At 47.6% G+C, this 15,488-nt stretch overlaps 1 protein-coding gene across 1 annotated transcript in view; it reads right to left on the bottom strand.

The window, feature by feature from the left end:
- The window catches only part of MYO5C (myosin VC), a 107,267-nt gene that overhangs the window by 62,614 nt on the left and 29,165 nt on the right, over positions 1-15,488 (bottom strand). The window contains exons 9-13 of the mRNA XM_017886111.1: positions 14,192-14,298; positions 10,875-11,140; positions 6,580-6,661; positions 3,260-3,400; positions 540-665 (exon numbers count right to left, since the gene is read on the bottom strand). Of these exons, the coding sequence (XP_017741600.1) occupies positions 540-665; positions 3,260-3,400; positions 6,580-6,661; positions 10,875-11,140; positions 14,192-14,298 (722 nt within the window). The remainder of the gene's footprint in view (positions 1-539; positions 666-3,259; positions 3,401-6,579; positions 6,662-10,874; positions 11,141-14,191; positions 14,299-15,488) is intronic.

The raw sequence follows: 15,488 nt of genomic DNA on the forward strand, positions 1-15,488 counted from the left end.
TGTTTTCTAAGCTTTCTATAACGCGATTTTAACAAAAATTTTTCATTTCAGACAAGTAACATCTGTTTAGCAAAAGAAAAAGGAGACATATAAAGAAGAAAAAAGACACAAAAGATGAAAAAAAGCACGAAGATAACCCATCAACATCGTGAATTAACCTATGTTGCCATTGTAATATAGTCCAGTTTAATCAAACAGAACTTCAGAAAAAGATACAGCTTTCATCATAGCAAAGAATTACGCTGTCTTCATTATCACAATTTCATACAGAAAATAAACTGGTAAGAGGTTAACGAATTCACAGTAAATTCAAAATCAGAAGTGAGGTCTTCTAACAACACATTCGTCTTTAAAGTAGTACAGTTGAAACTCATGTATGTCATCATAAAAACAAATCAGGAACTGTTAAACACACACTTATCAAAGCTACATGTTAAGTGTGACCTGAATCTGACCAGAAACATTCCCGGCCTGCCTACTCCTTCCGGAGGCTGTGCGGGTTCTGGGGTCGACAGCATTGCTGGAGACCTTCACAGTACCTTATCAGCAAAGTGCTGGATGACAAAGGATGTGTTCGACATTCGAGGCTTTTCAAACAAAGGGTTCTTGTTGACAAAATTATTATACAGCTTTTGAAGCCAGTTTTCATCAGTTCCATGTGGCAACTGGAAAACAAAAACACACCAACTAGCAAGTAAGAAAACTAGAGATTCATACAGGCGAGGAAAAGCACTAATTCTAAGAAACCAAGGTGATTTGGCACCTTGGTGAACTGCTCTCAATTACAGGCTTTTATTTATTTATGAGATGGAGTCTGGCTCTTCCACCCAGGCTGGAGTGCAACGGCGCCATCTCAGTCCACGGCAACCTCTGCCTCCTGGGTTCAAGTGATTCTCCTGCCTCAGCCTCCCAAGTAGCTGGGATTACAAGTGCCTGCCACCACGCCAGGCTAAGTTTTGTATTTTTAGTAGAGACAGGGTTTCACAATGTTGGCCAGGCTGGTCTCCAACTCCTAAACTCAGGTGATCCGCCCACCTTGGCCTCCCCAAAGTGCTGGGGTTACAGGCATTAGCCACTGTGCCTGGCCTTAGAGGCTTTTAAAAAAGCAACTTTAGGCATCAATTTGTCCTTGAGCTTAATCTTTAAAGCACTTTAAAAATTATTAATTGACAAATAACAATTACATATATGTGTGGGGTATTTGAGGTGATATTTTAATGGATACATCAATGTCCCTTTAAAGAACAAAACTTTAAAAAGAAATGGTCGCACAGTGACTTTAGAATGAATAATTTTATTTCTTTTTTTTTTTTTTTTGAGACGGAGTCTCGCTCTGTCGCCCAGGCTGGAGTGCAGTGGGGCTATCTCGGCTCACTGCAAACTCCGCCTCCCGGGTTTACACCATTCTCCTGCCTCAGCCTCCCGAGTAGCTGGGACTACAGACGCCTGCCACCTTGCCCAGCTAGTTTTTTTTTTTTGTATTTTTTAGTAGAGACGGAGTTTCACCGTGTTAGCCAGGATGGTCTCGATCTCCTGACCTCGTGATCCGCCCGTCTCGGCCTCCCAAAGTGCTGGGATTACAGGCTTGAGCCACGGGGCCTGGCCGAAGAATTTTATTTCTAAAAAATAGGCGGTATTTTATTTCTTCCCAAAGAAGTCTAAAGGTTCAGGAAAAAAATAGTGTGGGTTCCATTACATGAACATGACCTTAATTCACGGGTGAATGGGAAAAGGCTGGCACCTGAATAGAGAGTCCTCCCCTTCCCTTGCCTCAGGAAAATAGTTTTTCTGATTTTACTTCCTAATTAACTCACTCCTTGAAATAAGAGCATACCTCCTTGTACTAAGCTAGTTGCAAAATTTGTTCTTGATATATGTGATTGTTTTTTTTTTGAGACGGAAACCCTGTCTCTACTAAAAACACAAAAATTGTCCGGGCACAGTGACGCCTGTAATCCTAGCACTTTGGGAGGCTGAGGCGGGCGGATCACGAGGTCAGGAGATCGAGACCATCCTGGCTAACAGGGTGAAACCCTGTCTCTACTAAAAATACAAAAAATTAGCTGGGCGTCGTGGCGGGCACCTGTAGTCCCAGCTACTTGGGAGGCTGAGGCAGGAGAATGGCATGAACCCAGGAGGCAGAGCTTGCAGTGAGCCAAGATACACCACTGCACTCCAGCCTGGGAGACAGTGAGACTCCATCTCAAAAAAAAAAAAAAGAAAAAAGAAAAAATTAACCAGGCATGGCTGGGCATGGTGGCTCAAGCCTGTAATCCTAGCACTTTGGGAGACTGAGGCAGGTGGATCATGAGGTCAGAAGTTTGAGACAAGCCTGACCAACACAGTGAAACCCCATCTCTACTAAAAATACAAAAATTAGCTGGGCGTGGTGGTGTGCACCTGTAATCCCAGTTACTCAAGAGGCTGAGGCAGGAGAATCGCTTGAATCCGGGAGGCGGAGGTTGCAGTGAGCCGAGATCACACCACTGCACGCCAGCCTGGGCAACAGAGTGAGACTCCGTCTCAAAAAAAAAAAAATTAGCTGGACCTGGTGGTGGGCGCCTATAATTCCAGCTACTCCAGAGGCTGAGACAGGAGAATCGCTTGAACTCAGGAAGTGGAGGTTGCAGTGAGCTGAGATCATACCACTGCACTCCAGCCTGGGTGACAGAGCAAGACTCCATCTCAAAAAAAACAAAAACAAAAACAAAACCCAAAAAACAATCCTTTAACCCCGAAACCTTATTAATCCTCTCTCGGGGATTATCTGTTCTTGTGCCCCCACGAGAGACACTGCCAGGCTGGCCGACTTCAGGGTTTCCCAGAGGGAAATGGTAAGAAGAAAACTCCTAGAGAGCTCTTCCGGTGAATCATGCGATGTTGATTTTTCAGATATAGCTGATGACTCACAAGAATCAGGATGTAAAAGAAAACTCAATTGTTATTAGTCACCGACAACTTGAGTGGAGTCACTTGCTGTTTCCATGCATGTTTCTACATACACCTTGGGACAGCCTCCATGCTGGACGTTACCTAAGAGGTGGTGCAGCTCCCCAGGGGTGGTTTACACACACTGAGGGCAAAAGGCCCAGTGGGCCCTCTGGGGTCCCTGCTGTGGATGCTGTCCCAGCATTAATATCCACCCAATCAACTGGGTAAACATCAGGATTTTACAAGCACACTTCAAAAAAACTGCTTTGCAAAATGCTCATCTGTTAATACTTAAAAGTTGAAAAAAACAATTATTCTTAAAAGATACCAAACATTCTTCATCCAGTAACTCCAGAATTCCCATTTTTGCTTCAATCAGGTCAATAACCGGTTGATTGTCATAGAAATCTATCAGTGTCCAAGGGATATCTTCCTTCATGTATTCTTCTTGTTCCAGTTTGAAGACATGCTGGGAATCCAAAGTTAATACAGAAAGTAAAACAGAATATTAAAATGTGTTTCCAAAGAGCAGGACGTAAGCATTTGGAAAACATAAATGGTTGATCTGTAATATTTATGTTTAAACAGGAAGCCCCTGAAGTATGGACAAGGCCCACACTATGATCAATACCACTGAGTTCCTAAAGTGGGTCTAGCTGTCATCCTCCCACCTAGTCTGAGTGGGTCTCCACCTCCCAGGACATGGCTTGGGCCAGCCTGTGTCACCACCAGCACCACATGGTGCTCAGTGTGGTCCTACAGCCCCTTCCTGCTAGGAGCTATTCAAGGACAAATCTAGTCTCTTTGGCCTAATGCAGCCTGGCTGGGTGGAGCCAACCTACCTGAGAATGCTAGTTGCAGGGCCAGTGAGAGAAGCTCACTGCTTAGAGATCTTTGTGCACTACTTATTTGGGCTGTAGGGGTATCAGGGAGGCTTCCCAGAGGATGTACTCAGGCCTACCATGGAGGATGAAAGAAAGTTTGGCTGGCAGGTGTGAGGTGTGGTGAGGTATGGTGAGGTGGGATGGGGTCGGTGGGGCATCAAGAACAAAAGCCTCCCATGGAGAATCCCAATGGGAACCGCACAAAAGCTCAATGGGTGCTTGAGAAACGCACCTCAAGCAGGTTAGAAAGTACAGGAGGACAGCAGGCAATGCGGTGGCAAAGAATGGCAGAGTCAGATCATCCGAGACCTTCACACCCTCCCTAGAGAATTCTGGGCCTATGGCCTTTTTCTAGGAGCAGTGAGGACCCACTGGAGGGTGGAGGGATTATGACGAGACCTAAAGGATGGCTCAGAGGAGGGAAGGACCGGAGGCAATGAGACCAGTGAGGAACTCAGCCCGATGCTCTTGGTGGCTGCGACTTGGGGAGGAGGATGAGGAGGGAAGAGGTCAGGATGAACATCAGGCTCAGGACACAGGGTCCACGCTGTGACTTGACCACAGAAAGTCACGTGGAGGGTAAGTGGGCTGAGAGGAGAAGGTGGCACCTGCACTTCTACACCTGCTACTGCTGAGCTCCCTCCGGGCATCAGGTGCAAGGCCCAGTGGCAGCCAGATGAGGGGGACCAGAGATCAGGAGAGTCCTAACCAAAGCTTCCTGTGCCGACAACTGAAGGAAGGTACTACCCCTCCTGGGAGGATCTCCAGATGGACAGATGACTCAGAAAAAGGAGAAGAGGAAAAAGGAAGAGAAGGAGGAGGAAGTGGATGAGGAAGAAGAACAGGAGGGGATAACAAAAGCAAAAAGAAAAAACAGAATTGCAGCCTCTGACGTGTGATTTTTGGCAAGCCATCTGGCATTGGTGTCCTTTGAGGGTAAGGTGGACATGTTGGGGAGCAGCACGCCATTGCAGCCAGGGGACAGGGTAGCAGCCACAGAGAGTTGGACTTCAGGTGAGTTATACTGAATATGCACTTGGAATAAACCTCAGCTGTAGTTATTAATGTTAAATTTCCAGGAAAGCCTTGCAAATGCTAAAGAAATAGAAATTTACACTGGAATGAAATTTAATGGTTATACATGAATTAATTCTGGGCAAAAAAAAAAGAAACTTCTGAGTAGGATTCAATGTTAGGTCTTCTCACAATATTAGACAGCTATTATTGACTCTTTTTAAATTGATATATAATAGTTGTACATAGTTTTGTGGTACATGGGGTATCTTGACACATGCATACAATGTGTAATGATGACTCATTTTTAAAATAAGGAAACAGAGGCTCAGAGAGCCCAAGGTCCCAGAGGGAGGTAGAGCTGAGACTCAAACCCAATTTAGTTTGAGCCAAAGCCCAAGCTCTCCAAGACTTTTCCTCAGGGGTTCTGAGGCAGAATAAGACTAAACACTAACAAAGGTATAACCTTCCCATGGAGTAACTGTTAGGGTATTAATACATGATTTCTATTATGAACCGGAATCAAAATTCTTCCCATGAACATGTAGCCAAAGTTTAGGATGTAGATTAAAAGGAAAATGTGAGTTAGTAAAGCATTTTCACTTTCATGGCTTTTCAGAAACAGAGTCAAATAGAAATGTGAAGGAGGCAATTATTTAAAAAATATGAGGGTAGTTTCATGGTAGAGCCAATGTAGAAGGATGTCCAATCAACTTTTAATTTCATCGATTTCTGTTAGGAGCAGAAAGGCATCAGTACTGTTGGGAGTTCAAAAGTGAATTCACTAAAGTTCTTGCATCTAGGGAACTGATTTAAGAGGCTGAAATTGTATTCAATACACATAGCAATAATAAATGCCAAAACAGCCACAAGTAGCATTTAGTCAACATTTTAAAATTGCCTTATTCATTTTCTATCTCAGCACTTAACTTGGTACCTGGTATACACAATATGCACTCAAAAATGTCTTTTGAATAAACAAATCTTCCTAGTGGAAAAAAAAATTGGAATCCATCTCCTGTCTGTTTCCATGGGAGGATACATTTGATCTTATCAGTAGTTAGGAAGGTACCATATATGTCTTGTTCTAAATTAAGGTTGGAGAAACTCATTCCCATAATCCATTGGCCATCTGCTGTTTAGTGCTGCATGCGCCGAGATAAGCACTGGGCTGAGAGAGACAAAGAATGCCAGTCCTGGACTCTCCAGGTGACCAAGTCTATTTGGAGACTTGCATGCAAATGATGATAATCCCATGTGACGGGCCTGTGATAAGGAAGCACATAGGAGGAGGCCAGGAGGTGTCGCGGAAGGCTCTCAGGGAAGCTGGATCTCAAAACACAAGCTGGAGTTGGCCAGGTGAAGATAAAGCAATGGGGAAAAAACAGGAGCAGGTGGGTTAAGGCAGAGAAAGCAGCAAGTGCAAAGACAGAGAGGCTCGAAAGAAAGTGGAGGCCTCAGGCAACCAACTTAATAGTTTTGCCTGGCTGCAGAGAGGGTCTGTATCCAAGAGGCGCAGTGAGGCTCACACATTGGCAGGTGATTCAAAAAAGCAAATAGATGAGAGGGTGTGATTTCAAGATTTGGCCACAAGGTGGTGCAGTGACCCAGCGTGAGGCTCCTTGCATAAAAATTTGAAACCTGAAGAATGCCTCTTTCCATGATCACACACACACACACACACACACACACACACACACACACACACACACGGCTGAGAACTAGTCAAGAAGGCAGAAGGGTCACCTACCATGTTAAACTGTTGTTGCAGTTTTTCATTAGCGTAATTGATGCAAAATTGTTCAAAGCTGTTCACATCGAAGGTTTCAAAACTGAAATACAATTTAAACAAGTTAAAATATAACCTGAAGCAGGACATATGCATTTGTTTATAGATATTTTTTGACTTAGAAGCTTAAACATTTGCTATATCTTCTACAAGTTTTAAATGCCCCTCAAAGCTTCTGGTTTTAATGATATCCTAGTAGTCAGTTTCTATATAACCCTTTTCCCGGTTGTCCCCTGGAAGGAATCTGGTAGGTATAAAACACCTACCCCAAGCAAGGCATTAAAATAGGCATGTCACGATATGGTGTAGTCCGCACAACAACAGTGATATTGGCAATTGTTATTCTGACTTTATAGGTCAAAAATAAGCCCGAGAGGTTAAGAAACTTGCCAAAAGTCACACAGCTTGTGTCAGAACTTAGCTGCGAAGCTGCCTAACTGTGATGCCTGTGCCTCCAATGAGAAGGCAATGTGGTTTCCTATTCTCCTTTCCTTGTCTGTTGAGGGGAGGAGCAGCACAATTGCGGCACAATTTTGCCTCCCGAAGGGGTGCTTTCCTAGTTCCTGGAGGAAAAGGACAAAGTCATTTCATATCCTACAGCCCAGCACACTCCGTCAGGGACGAGACAGACACAGCTGGCTTCCATGTTCAGACTTTCATCAGTTGCCTCTGCAGTTGCAAGCTCAAGAACTGAGAGGAGCCAGTGGGGACAGGCCTGGGAAGCAGACTGGATACGGCACAACAGTGAGCCGTGTGGGGCCTGGAGAGCCATCAGGATTGTCCAAGGGGCAGCTGCTACTCAGCTCCTGCCGGCTTAGCCATGGATGAATGTGGGCCAGGATGTTAGATTAACTGGTTCTCAAGAAAAGTCAGAAAACTGGGGCTTTTAAGTGAGTCACTCTGCAAAACATGCTGTGGGTGGAACAAAACAGAGGCACCAAATGTACCACCTGGCCAGATGCGCTCCTGCTGGAAGGCAGCTTGCTGAGAGCTTTAAGGTGTCAGCATTTATGCATGTCACCTCCCTTAACCCTAACACAGCCCTATGTGAAGGGCTCCTGTGGCTCCACTGTCACACACGAGGGTCAGAGAAGGAGTGACCATGGTGAGGACCAACAGCCAGCAAGTGGTGCCAGAAATGCAATTCGACCCCAGTGTTTGGTGCCTCCAAAGCTTTGTTCTTAATCACCCTAATCCTGAGAGGTTCCTGCCAGCTCCTACCATGGGTCCCCTGAGAGTCTCACTTGACTGAGCTGGTTTGGCTCAATCTGGAATTCCTGGGCAGGGTAAGAACCTGGACTGTCCTCTAGGTAGCTCCAGGGTGACTCATGGCAGCTTGAACGGCCCCATTCCACACACAGCCTTGGTGGCTCAGAGATTTGGAGGCTGGTCTGCTCATGGAAGCAAGGCCAGGGCTGGGCCTAGGGGAGATTCAAAAGGCTCTCACTGAGCTCTGCAGCTCACAGCTGGGGCCAAGGGCAGGGCTTTCTAGAACCTGGCAAAATGTCAAATATCAATGCATTATTTGGGGGCACAAAGAACTGAAGTTTAGGACCTACGGAAAGAGCTAGATCTGTGACTTAAAATGCTAGAGGCACGTTGACTGTGATAACACTTCACATTGGATCCATGCTTATGGTTTTCAAGGTACCTGCATACCTTCCATCTCGTCTTCAAAATCACCCTGCAAGAGAGGCCCCATCTTGTAGATGCAGAAACTGAGGCTTGGAGAGGTTCTGTGACTTTCTTGGGGTCACGCAACTGGTACGCTATGGAGCTCACTCCGAGGGGTCTGACCCCCAGACCCAGGCTTTTCCAACTCTGGATCCAAAGAACATAACACACGACAGGCCGGGGAGTCAATAGCCTTCGTCCGCTCTCAGCTTAGACCTTGAAGCTCACAGCTTCAGCTTTACCTGCTTTCAAAGATGCTAACTCTTCCTTTGAAGCTTCCTTATTTCCAAGTCAAGATGAGCTTTCTCAAAAGTTGCAGGTACGCCTGGGCGAGGGTTAGCCTAGAAGTGAGGCTGCTGGAGGGGGCGGGAAAGGCTTGGCCCCAGGCTGCAGCCCTGCTGCCTAGAGGAAAGCTGATTTTTTTGGAGGCGTATCATGAACTCAAGGGTGGCAGCAAAGAGGCTGTTGTTAGAATTTTTGAGAGGAATCTTAAAATAATTTATTCTAACAAGTCTTTGTGAATTTATAAATACTTGTCTCAGGTTTTCCACATAGCTGAAAAATTCAAATTCCTTACTACAGTGGTCGTGGATCCCGCCTGGGGGCCACCGTCCAGCTTGCTACTCCTTGCACATGGCTGCCCCTTCTCTGTCCCCATCCCCTGTTAACTTCCAGCACACCTTCTTCCCTTCCCAGGACTCATCCCAACCTCTACTGCCGGCCTGCCACCCTCACCAGTCTCAGTCCCACGGCGGCAGGAGCCGTGTGTCTATGCTGTTCAACCATTGCCTCCAACACAGTGCCTGGGATATAAACATCTGTTAGATAAAAATATGAAATAATGGCCGGGCACGGTGGCTCACGCCTGTAATCCCAGCACTTTGGGAGACCGAGGTGGACAGATTGCAAGGTCAGGAGATCGAGACAATCCTGGCTAATACAGTGAAACACCATGTCTACTAAAAACACAAAAAATTAGCCAGGTGTGGTGGCAGGTGCCTGTAATCCCAACTACCCAGGAGGCTGAGGCAGGAGAATCGCTTGAACCTGGGAGGCGGAGGTTGCAGTGAGCTGAGATGGTGCCACTGCACTCCAGCCTAGGCGACAGAGCAAGACTCCGTCTCAAAAAAAAAAAAAAAAAAGAAATATACTCTTAAAATAAAGAACTGCCATTATTTAAAAATACATTTTGAAAACGCCCAAAAGAACAGGGAATAACAGAACAATTACATATTTCCACCACAGTGAAACAGGACTATTTTTAATGAGGACTATCCATTTTTAAAAGTTCACTTGAGCTTTTACTGGCTGCTCAAACACTTTCTTGGAACAAGACCAGGTAAATAATTGACTAGACTATCCCAGTAATGTATTAAGCATTTTATAACTGTTGACATGTACTATTAATTGGGAGCCATACGTATTAACGTAGGATCTAAATTAACCAAAGCAACTCCCTTGAGGCACTGTCTCCCATTTGACAGCTATGGGAAAAGGTGCCTCTCCACCTGGGTGCAAGTCCAACAGCGTGGTGTGGCCCTGTCCCGCTCCTCCCCAGGAGGCAGCAGCAGGGCCATGAAGGCCAGGGCTCGGCTCTCCCCTTTGCATGGGGAATGGGGTTGAGCTGCTTTTTGCCAGGGTGTGGGGGAAGATCCCCCAATCCAGGTGGAACACTCCACGATGCCTTTCATGGGTCAATCTTCCCCCTTCTCCTGCTAAGAAACCAGGGTGGGTCCCAGGAGAGGGGCAAGGGCTAGGCACTGGGGCCAGCTGCTGAGAAAAGCCTGAGGGATAACAATCTCTGCGGAGCCCTGGTTACAGAGTGGAAGTAACCAGCTTCCACTCTGGTTACTCCCTAGCAGTTTCAGCATGAGCTGGGCCTGGGGTTTAGAGAAGGAGGACCATGCAGAGACAATGAAAAAGAACCCAATTCCAGGATGGGATGAAGGGTAAGACCTCCTGGAGGAGGGCTGGGGAAAATCCAAGACCTTCTCACCCGAGAACGGAAAATGACTGGGGTGCGGGGGCGGGGGGGGCTGATCAGAGACCTGGGTTCAGTCTACCTCTGGCCGCTGGGCTTGGGCAAGGTGCAGGCCTAGGTGACTTGTCATCCCCTGTGATTTGAATGGGAAGGAACCCTGGGGCTCCACACCTCAGGGGCCTTTGGTGGGAAAAGCAGAAGCAGGAGCCTCACAACTGGGCTGGGTTTTCCCACCAGTGGAGCAACTGTGACCAAGTTATTGAGTCTTTCTAAGCCTTGGTTGTTGCAGCTCTAAAATGGGGATAGTTATGAGGTTCCTTAAGAATTAAGTGAGAAAGCCCAGGGAAGTCAAGCAGCCTCAGAGCTGGCACACAGTAAGCTCTTAACGCTAGCCATTACTAATTCAGCATCTCTTTAATGCGCTTTAAATAAACGGCACCATAGCCCAGTGGAGTATACTCAGCATCTATAGGGGCAAAAGCAAAGAATGTTGTCTTTCTAATCATGTGAAATACAAAGGAACCAGAACAAAATAATCTAAAAACCACATGACTCTCAACATTTAAAGGAGGAAAGACAGGCTCACTGAAGAGAATCTTACCCATAAATGTCCAAAACACCAATAAAAGTGTGCTGCTTGCCTGAAAACTGCAACGCTTGGTTAATTCTCTCCACAATGAAGTCGAACAGGTGAGCATAGATCTTTTTGGCCAGTGCATCCCTGGCGTTGACAGCCTGAGGCCTGGTCATAGGTTTTACCACCGTCTCAGAGCTTGTGACGATTTTGCGATTGCACAGCCACTGAGCAACTCTGCCACTCTCCAGGCCCAGGAGCTCACAGAACACCTTCAGGTGACTGTCATCCTCCTTCAAAAACAAGCACAAGCCCCGTCAGGTGGCCCAGTCATCCAAAGCCACACAAACCCACCCGGCCAAGGCCCCTGTGCCCACACTCAGGCCTGTGCAAGAGCTGAGTAGTAGCTGGCACAAGGATGCCCAGGCCTCAGGAGGTGGAGACAGACCTGGGAGTAGAGCAGGAGGGCTGCACTGGCATGGGTCCTGCACCTGGCCCTTGGCAGACCACCCCTGCAGCAATGCTGCGGAGTCCAGGGCTGCATCCCACACTGATTTTTCATTTTAACCAAAGAATGTCAGTGATGACTAAGGCCATGGAGGCCATCCTCCCTAGACCCCGCCCTGTTCCTGTGGATGTGGATGCAGCCCTCTCTCTTCCCTTTGTACCATCCTGGGCCATTTATCAGAGTGTGCACTCACCCTGCCCCACCTCATGTGGCCAGGGGTTTGCCCGGATGATGGTCCAGGAGGTACCTGGGTATTGTTGCCAGGCAGAAGCTGGTGGGGTTCCTGTGGCTGAGCTAGTGCCTCAGCTGACATGAGGGCTGGGGTGGGACTTTTCCCGAATGCACAAAGTGAAATCTTGCTTCTCCCCCAAGCCCGGGCATGAGAGCTGCCCCGCTGGTCAGCAGATGAAAAGAGGGAAGAGGTGCTCCCATTTCCCTTCAGCCGGTGTGGACAAAGGGCTCCTGTCCTCAGGCGAGGATGTGACTCCCAGCTCCTCTCTCAGTCAGGAGAACTCCCAAGGCAGGCTCCCCTGCGGGCACCATTCCAGCCCACCAGGAAACCCACGTGATTGCACTAAAAAGCTTCAGGACACCGTGGAGGAAGCCACAGAAACAGTCCTGCCCTTTCCTGCGGTCTACCCACACTCCTGCTGACCAACATGACACTAACACAGAGCTGGCTTTGACGTGCCTGACCTCATAAGGGAGGGGACTGGCAGAGGCATTTGGTTTCCTTCCTTCTAAGAAAGAACGAAACCTTCTGAGTCAAAAACAATTCAGCTGCAGGTGCTGCTAGGGGAAAAAATGCAAAGGGGCAGCAGCTTTTCAAAAAGTCAGACGGCTTTGTCCAAATTTAACGTGTCCAACATCTCAAGTTCCTGATACAAATGGGTGGAAATAGATCCCAAATCTAGGACCAATAATTATAGGACTGGGAATTTTCCACAGATATTCTTAGAACACTTTCCAAAGGATTTTCTGCCAGTCAATGTTAATTCCTCCTCCAAAATGCTACCTTCATAACAAGCTTCATGGGAGAGGGCTCAGTGTGATGGCATTTGTTGGGTAGAAATCATATTTTTAGTCTTTGGGGGTTTAAGGAAAAAAGGGCAGAAGCCCAGCTTCTCTGAGGTAACTGAGCAAGGAAACAGAGGGACTTTCCACTTCAGACACACCAGATTCTCCCCCAGGCCTCTCGTCACCTCTCTCCCTGCTTTCCCACTTGGGGAACTGACTCACTCTGGGAGGTCTGGACACTGCGGGGGGATGGGAAGGGTGCTGAGGTGAAAGCTGGAGGAGAGGAAGGAGAATTACTTCCTGGTCACAGCAACAGGCCTGAAACACTGAGCCCAGGAGCTCATGCTCCACTCAGCTCTGCTCTCTCCCCAAACCGTTGGTAGCAGACAGCCAAGAACTCACCGGGTACACAAAATGATCAACTATTCCCATCAGTTATTTGAGGGACATGAAAATAGACATGGTTACGGACTGAATATTGTGTCCCTCCAAAACTCAGATGTTGAAGTCCTAACCCCCAACGTGACAGTATTTGGAGATGGGGCCTTTGGGAGGTAATCAGGGTTGGTGAAAGTCAAGAGGGTGAGGCCTGCCATGATGGGATTAGTGTTCTCCTAAGAGGCAACACAGTGTCTGCTCTCTCTCCACCATGAGGACGCAATGAGAAGGTGGCTATCTAGGAGCCAGGAAGTCCTCACCAGAACTGAGCAGGCTGACACTCTGCTCTCAGACTTCCAGCCTCTAGAACTGTGAGAAAACAAATGTCTATTGTTGAAGCCAGTCAGCCTGTGGCATTTTGATATGGCATTCTGAGTTGACTAGGACAGACATGTCACTGTTAATGCAAAGCTTTAAAGGTAGGCAGATTCTGTGTTTCATAGAAACATTTTTTACTTGTGTTCATTTTCTTCTTTACATGGACATTGATGAGACTAATTAAACACATACCCCTCCCCCAAGAATCACTACTCACAGTATGTATCATAGAAGAAATACACACTAAATTAACTTGCGTCCATTAAAGAAATCTATCACAAAACTTACAACACATTCCCAGGAAGCCAGCACCACTGATGTCTGATTCAAGCAGGTGTAAGGAGGTAGTGAGTGTCCTTCTGCTGAAAACTACCCAGCGCCCTTAAGGTCCTACGTGGTCTGCCATCCCCCTTCTCCCTCTGGTCTCATCCACACCCTCCCTGTCACTCACCCTCTGGATACATGGACCTTCCTGCTGTATCTCAAATGACATCTTCTGCCTGCGGGTTTCCGCACTTGCTGTTCTTTCCCCATCCACAGGTACAACCTGCTTCTTCATCCCCTTCAGGCCGCTGCCCACCACCGCCTTCTCAGAAAGGCTTTCTCTGACCACCCCACATGAAAGACACAGCCCCTGTGCATGCCCCCTCTGCTTCACTTTCCTCTGTGCCAGCCGTCACCAGCTGCCGGAGACCATATTTGCTGGTTGTGTCTCCTCCCAACCCCTGATCATAAGCTCTCTGAAGGGCTTCTTGCTTTGTTTTGTTCACTGCTGTTTCCCCAGATGCTATCACAGTCCGTGGCACTTAGGTGCTTCATACGGACTTGTTGAATAAAAGAAAAACACACAGAAGATACATTTCCCCTCCTCTACTGTTGCAAGGGGAGGAGGCTTTACTCCTTGAAGGCAACCCCTGGAAACCCTTGCTGCCTGCTTCCTGCTAAACCAGTCTACCCAGGAGGCCGTCTATGCCTGGTGCTAAAAAGCAAAGGCAGGCCAGCTGCGAACCGGTTCCACTACGACCCTCAGACAAAGGAAAAGTAAAACAAATGAGCATCTCACACTAACTGAGGACCTCTCGTTGCCCACCGCGATGATCTGCACGTTGCCCAGATGTAGGATGGCTGCCAGGATTTTAAAAACATCCATCTGAAAATCCTCCTTGAAACCTGAAAACAAACATTTTCCCAGATTAGGAATACTGCATCTCTTCTCTGACTAGTAAGATGGGCACCTGGATTCATTCGAGATATGCAGGTGGCATCAGTGCCAAGCTCTGGGACAGGAATGTGAAGTGGACCCCAGGGGCCTCTGGTGCGCTATTCCTTCTAGTCGACCTCTGTAGGCACACGCCATATGTGTCTATACACAGGTTTCCCCTTCGCCATGCCTGCTAGGAAGTTCAACACAAAAATTAATACCCGAGTAACCGTTTCACATCAGGTTCCTCGGAGAGTCGTCCTGCCTTGATTCTGTGCTTGATTTTGAATGTTTTCACTTTTCTTTTGCTCACAAGCTCTCTGAATCCCTGAATTATTTTCTAAGTGGGATTGCTGGAGGGATTCCGTTTGCCCCTCCAGATCCTCTGCTCTCTGCCCCAGAGACTTGCTATAAACCAAGGTGATGGCCTTTCATGCCCTCTGGCCTTTGGTTGGGCTTGATTCATGGGGAGCCCCGGCAGGAGAAGAGAGAGAGGAGCGGAGAAGGTTCTGAGTGCATCCTCCCCAGCCGCTGTCCCTGCGAAGCTACCTCCAGCTGGCTGCATGGCCCGACTGACAGGAGGTCACTACTCCTCTGGGGCTGACTTTACCCAACTCTCCTTCTAGGCTCCAGAAACCCAGAAACACTTGGATGCCCACATGGGAAAGAGCAGTGAACAGTTCTGCCGCTGCCCCCCAGGTGCCCACTGCCCCTTGTATTAGCAGATCCCCTAGACTCCACTCACAACTTTGTAGTTGTAAATAATAAATAATCCCTCTTGTATCCTATTGTGAGCCTGCCCCATGTTTCCCATTGGGACTTTGATTGCAGTAAGTAGAATAGAAATTATAACTACATACCATATTCAGTCACCATGAGGGCATTAGCACATTTCCTGGAGCCAAAAAGAAAGCAAACCAGCTGCTAGAAAGGACTGTGTGTTCAAACCCTGCAAATCACAGTGTAGACCTGCACGCTGTGAGCCCGGTGATGCCAGGTCGGGATCCTCCCAGCGTGTGTTAATGACACTGTGGTGACCTGAGGAGCTGAGAGATGCGCTCGGGGTGGCAGGCAGGCTCATTCACACCAGGCAGGCTGCCTGGTCCTCCCTGGAATGGACACTGGAATGGAAGCCAGTGACCCCTCATTTGAGGATACC

The sequence above is a fragment of the Rhinopithecus bieti genome, unplaced genomic scaffold (genome assembly GCF_001698545.2).
Source record: "Rhinopithecus bieti isolate Rb0 unplaced genomic scaffold, ASM169854v2 scaffold_14454, whole genome shotgun sequence".
Taxonomy (NCBI): domain Eukaryota; kingdom Metazoa; phylum Chordata; class Mammalia; order Primates; family Cercopithecidae; genus Rhinopithecus; species Rhinopithecus bieti.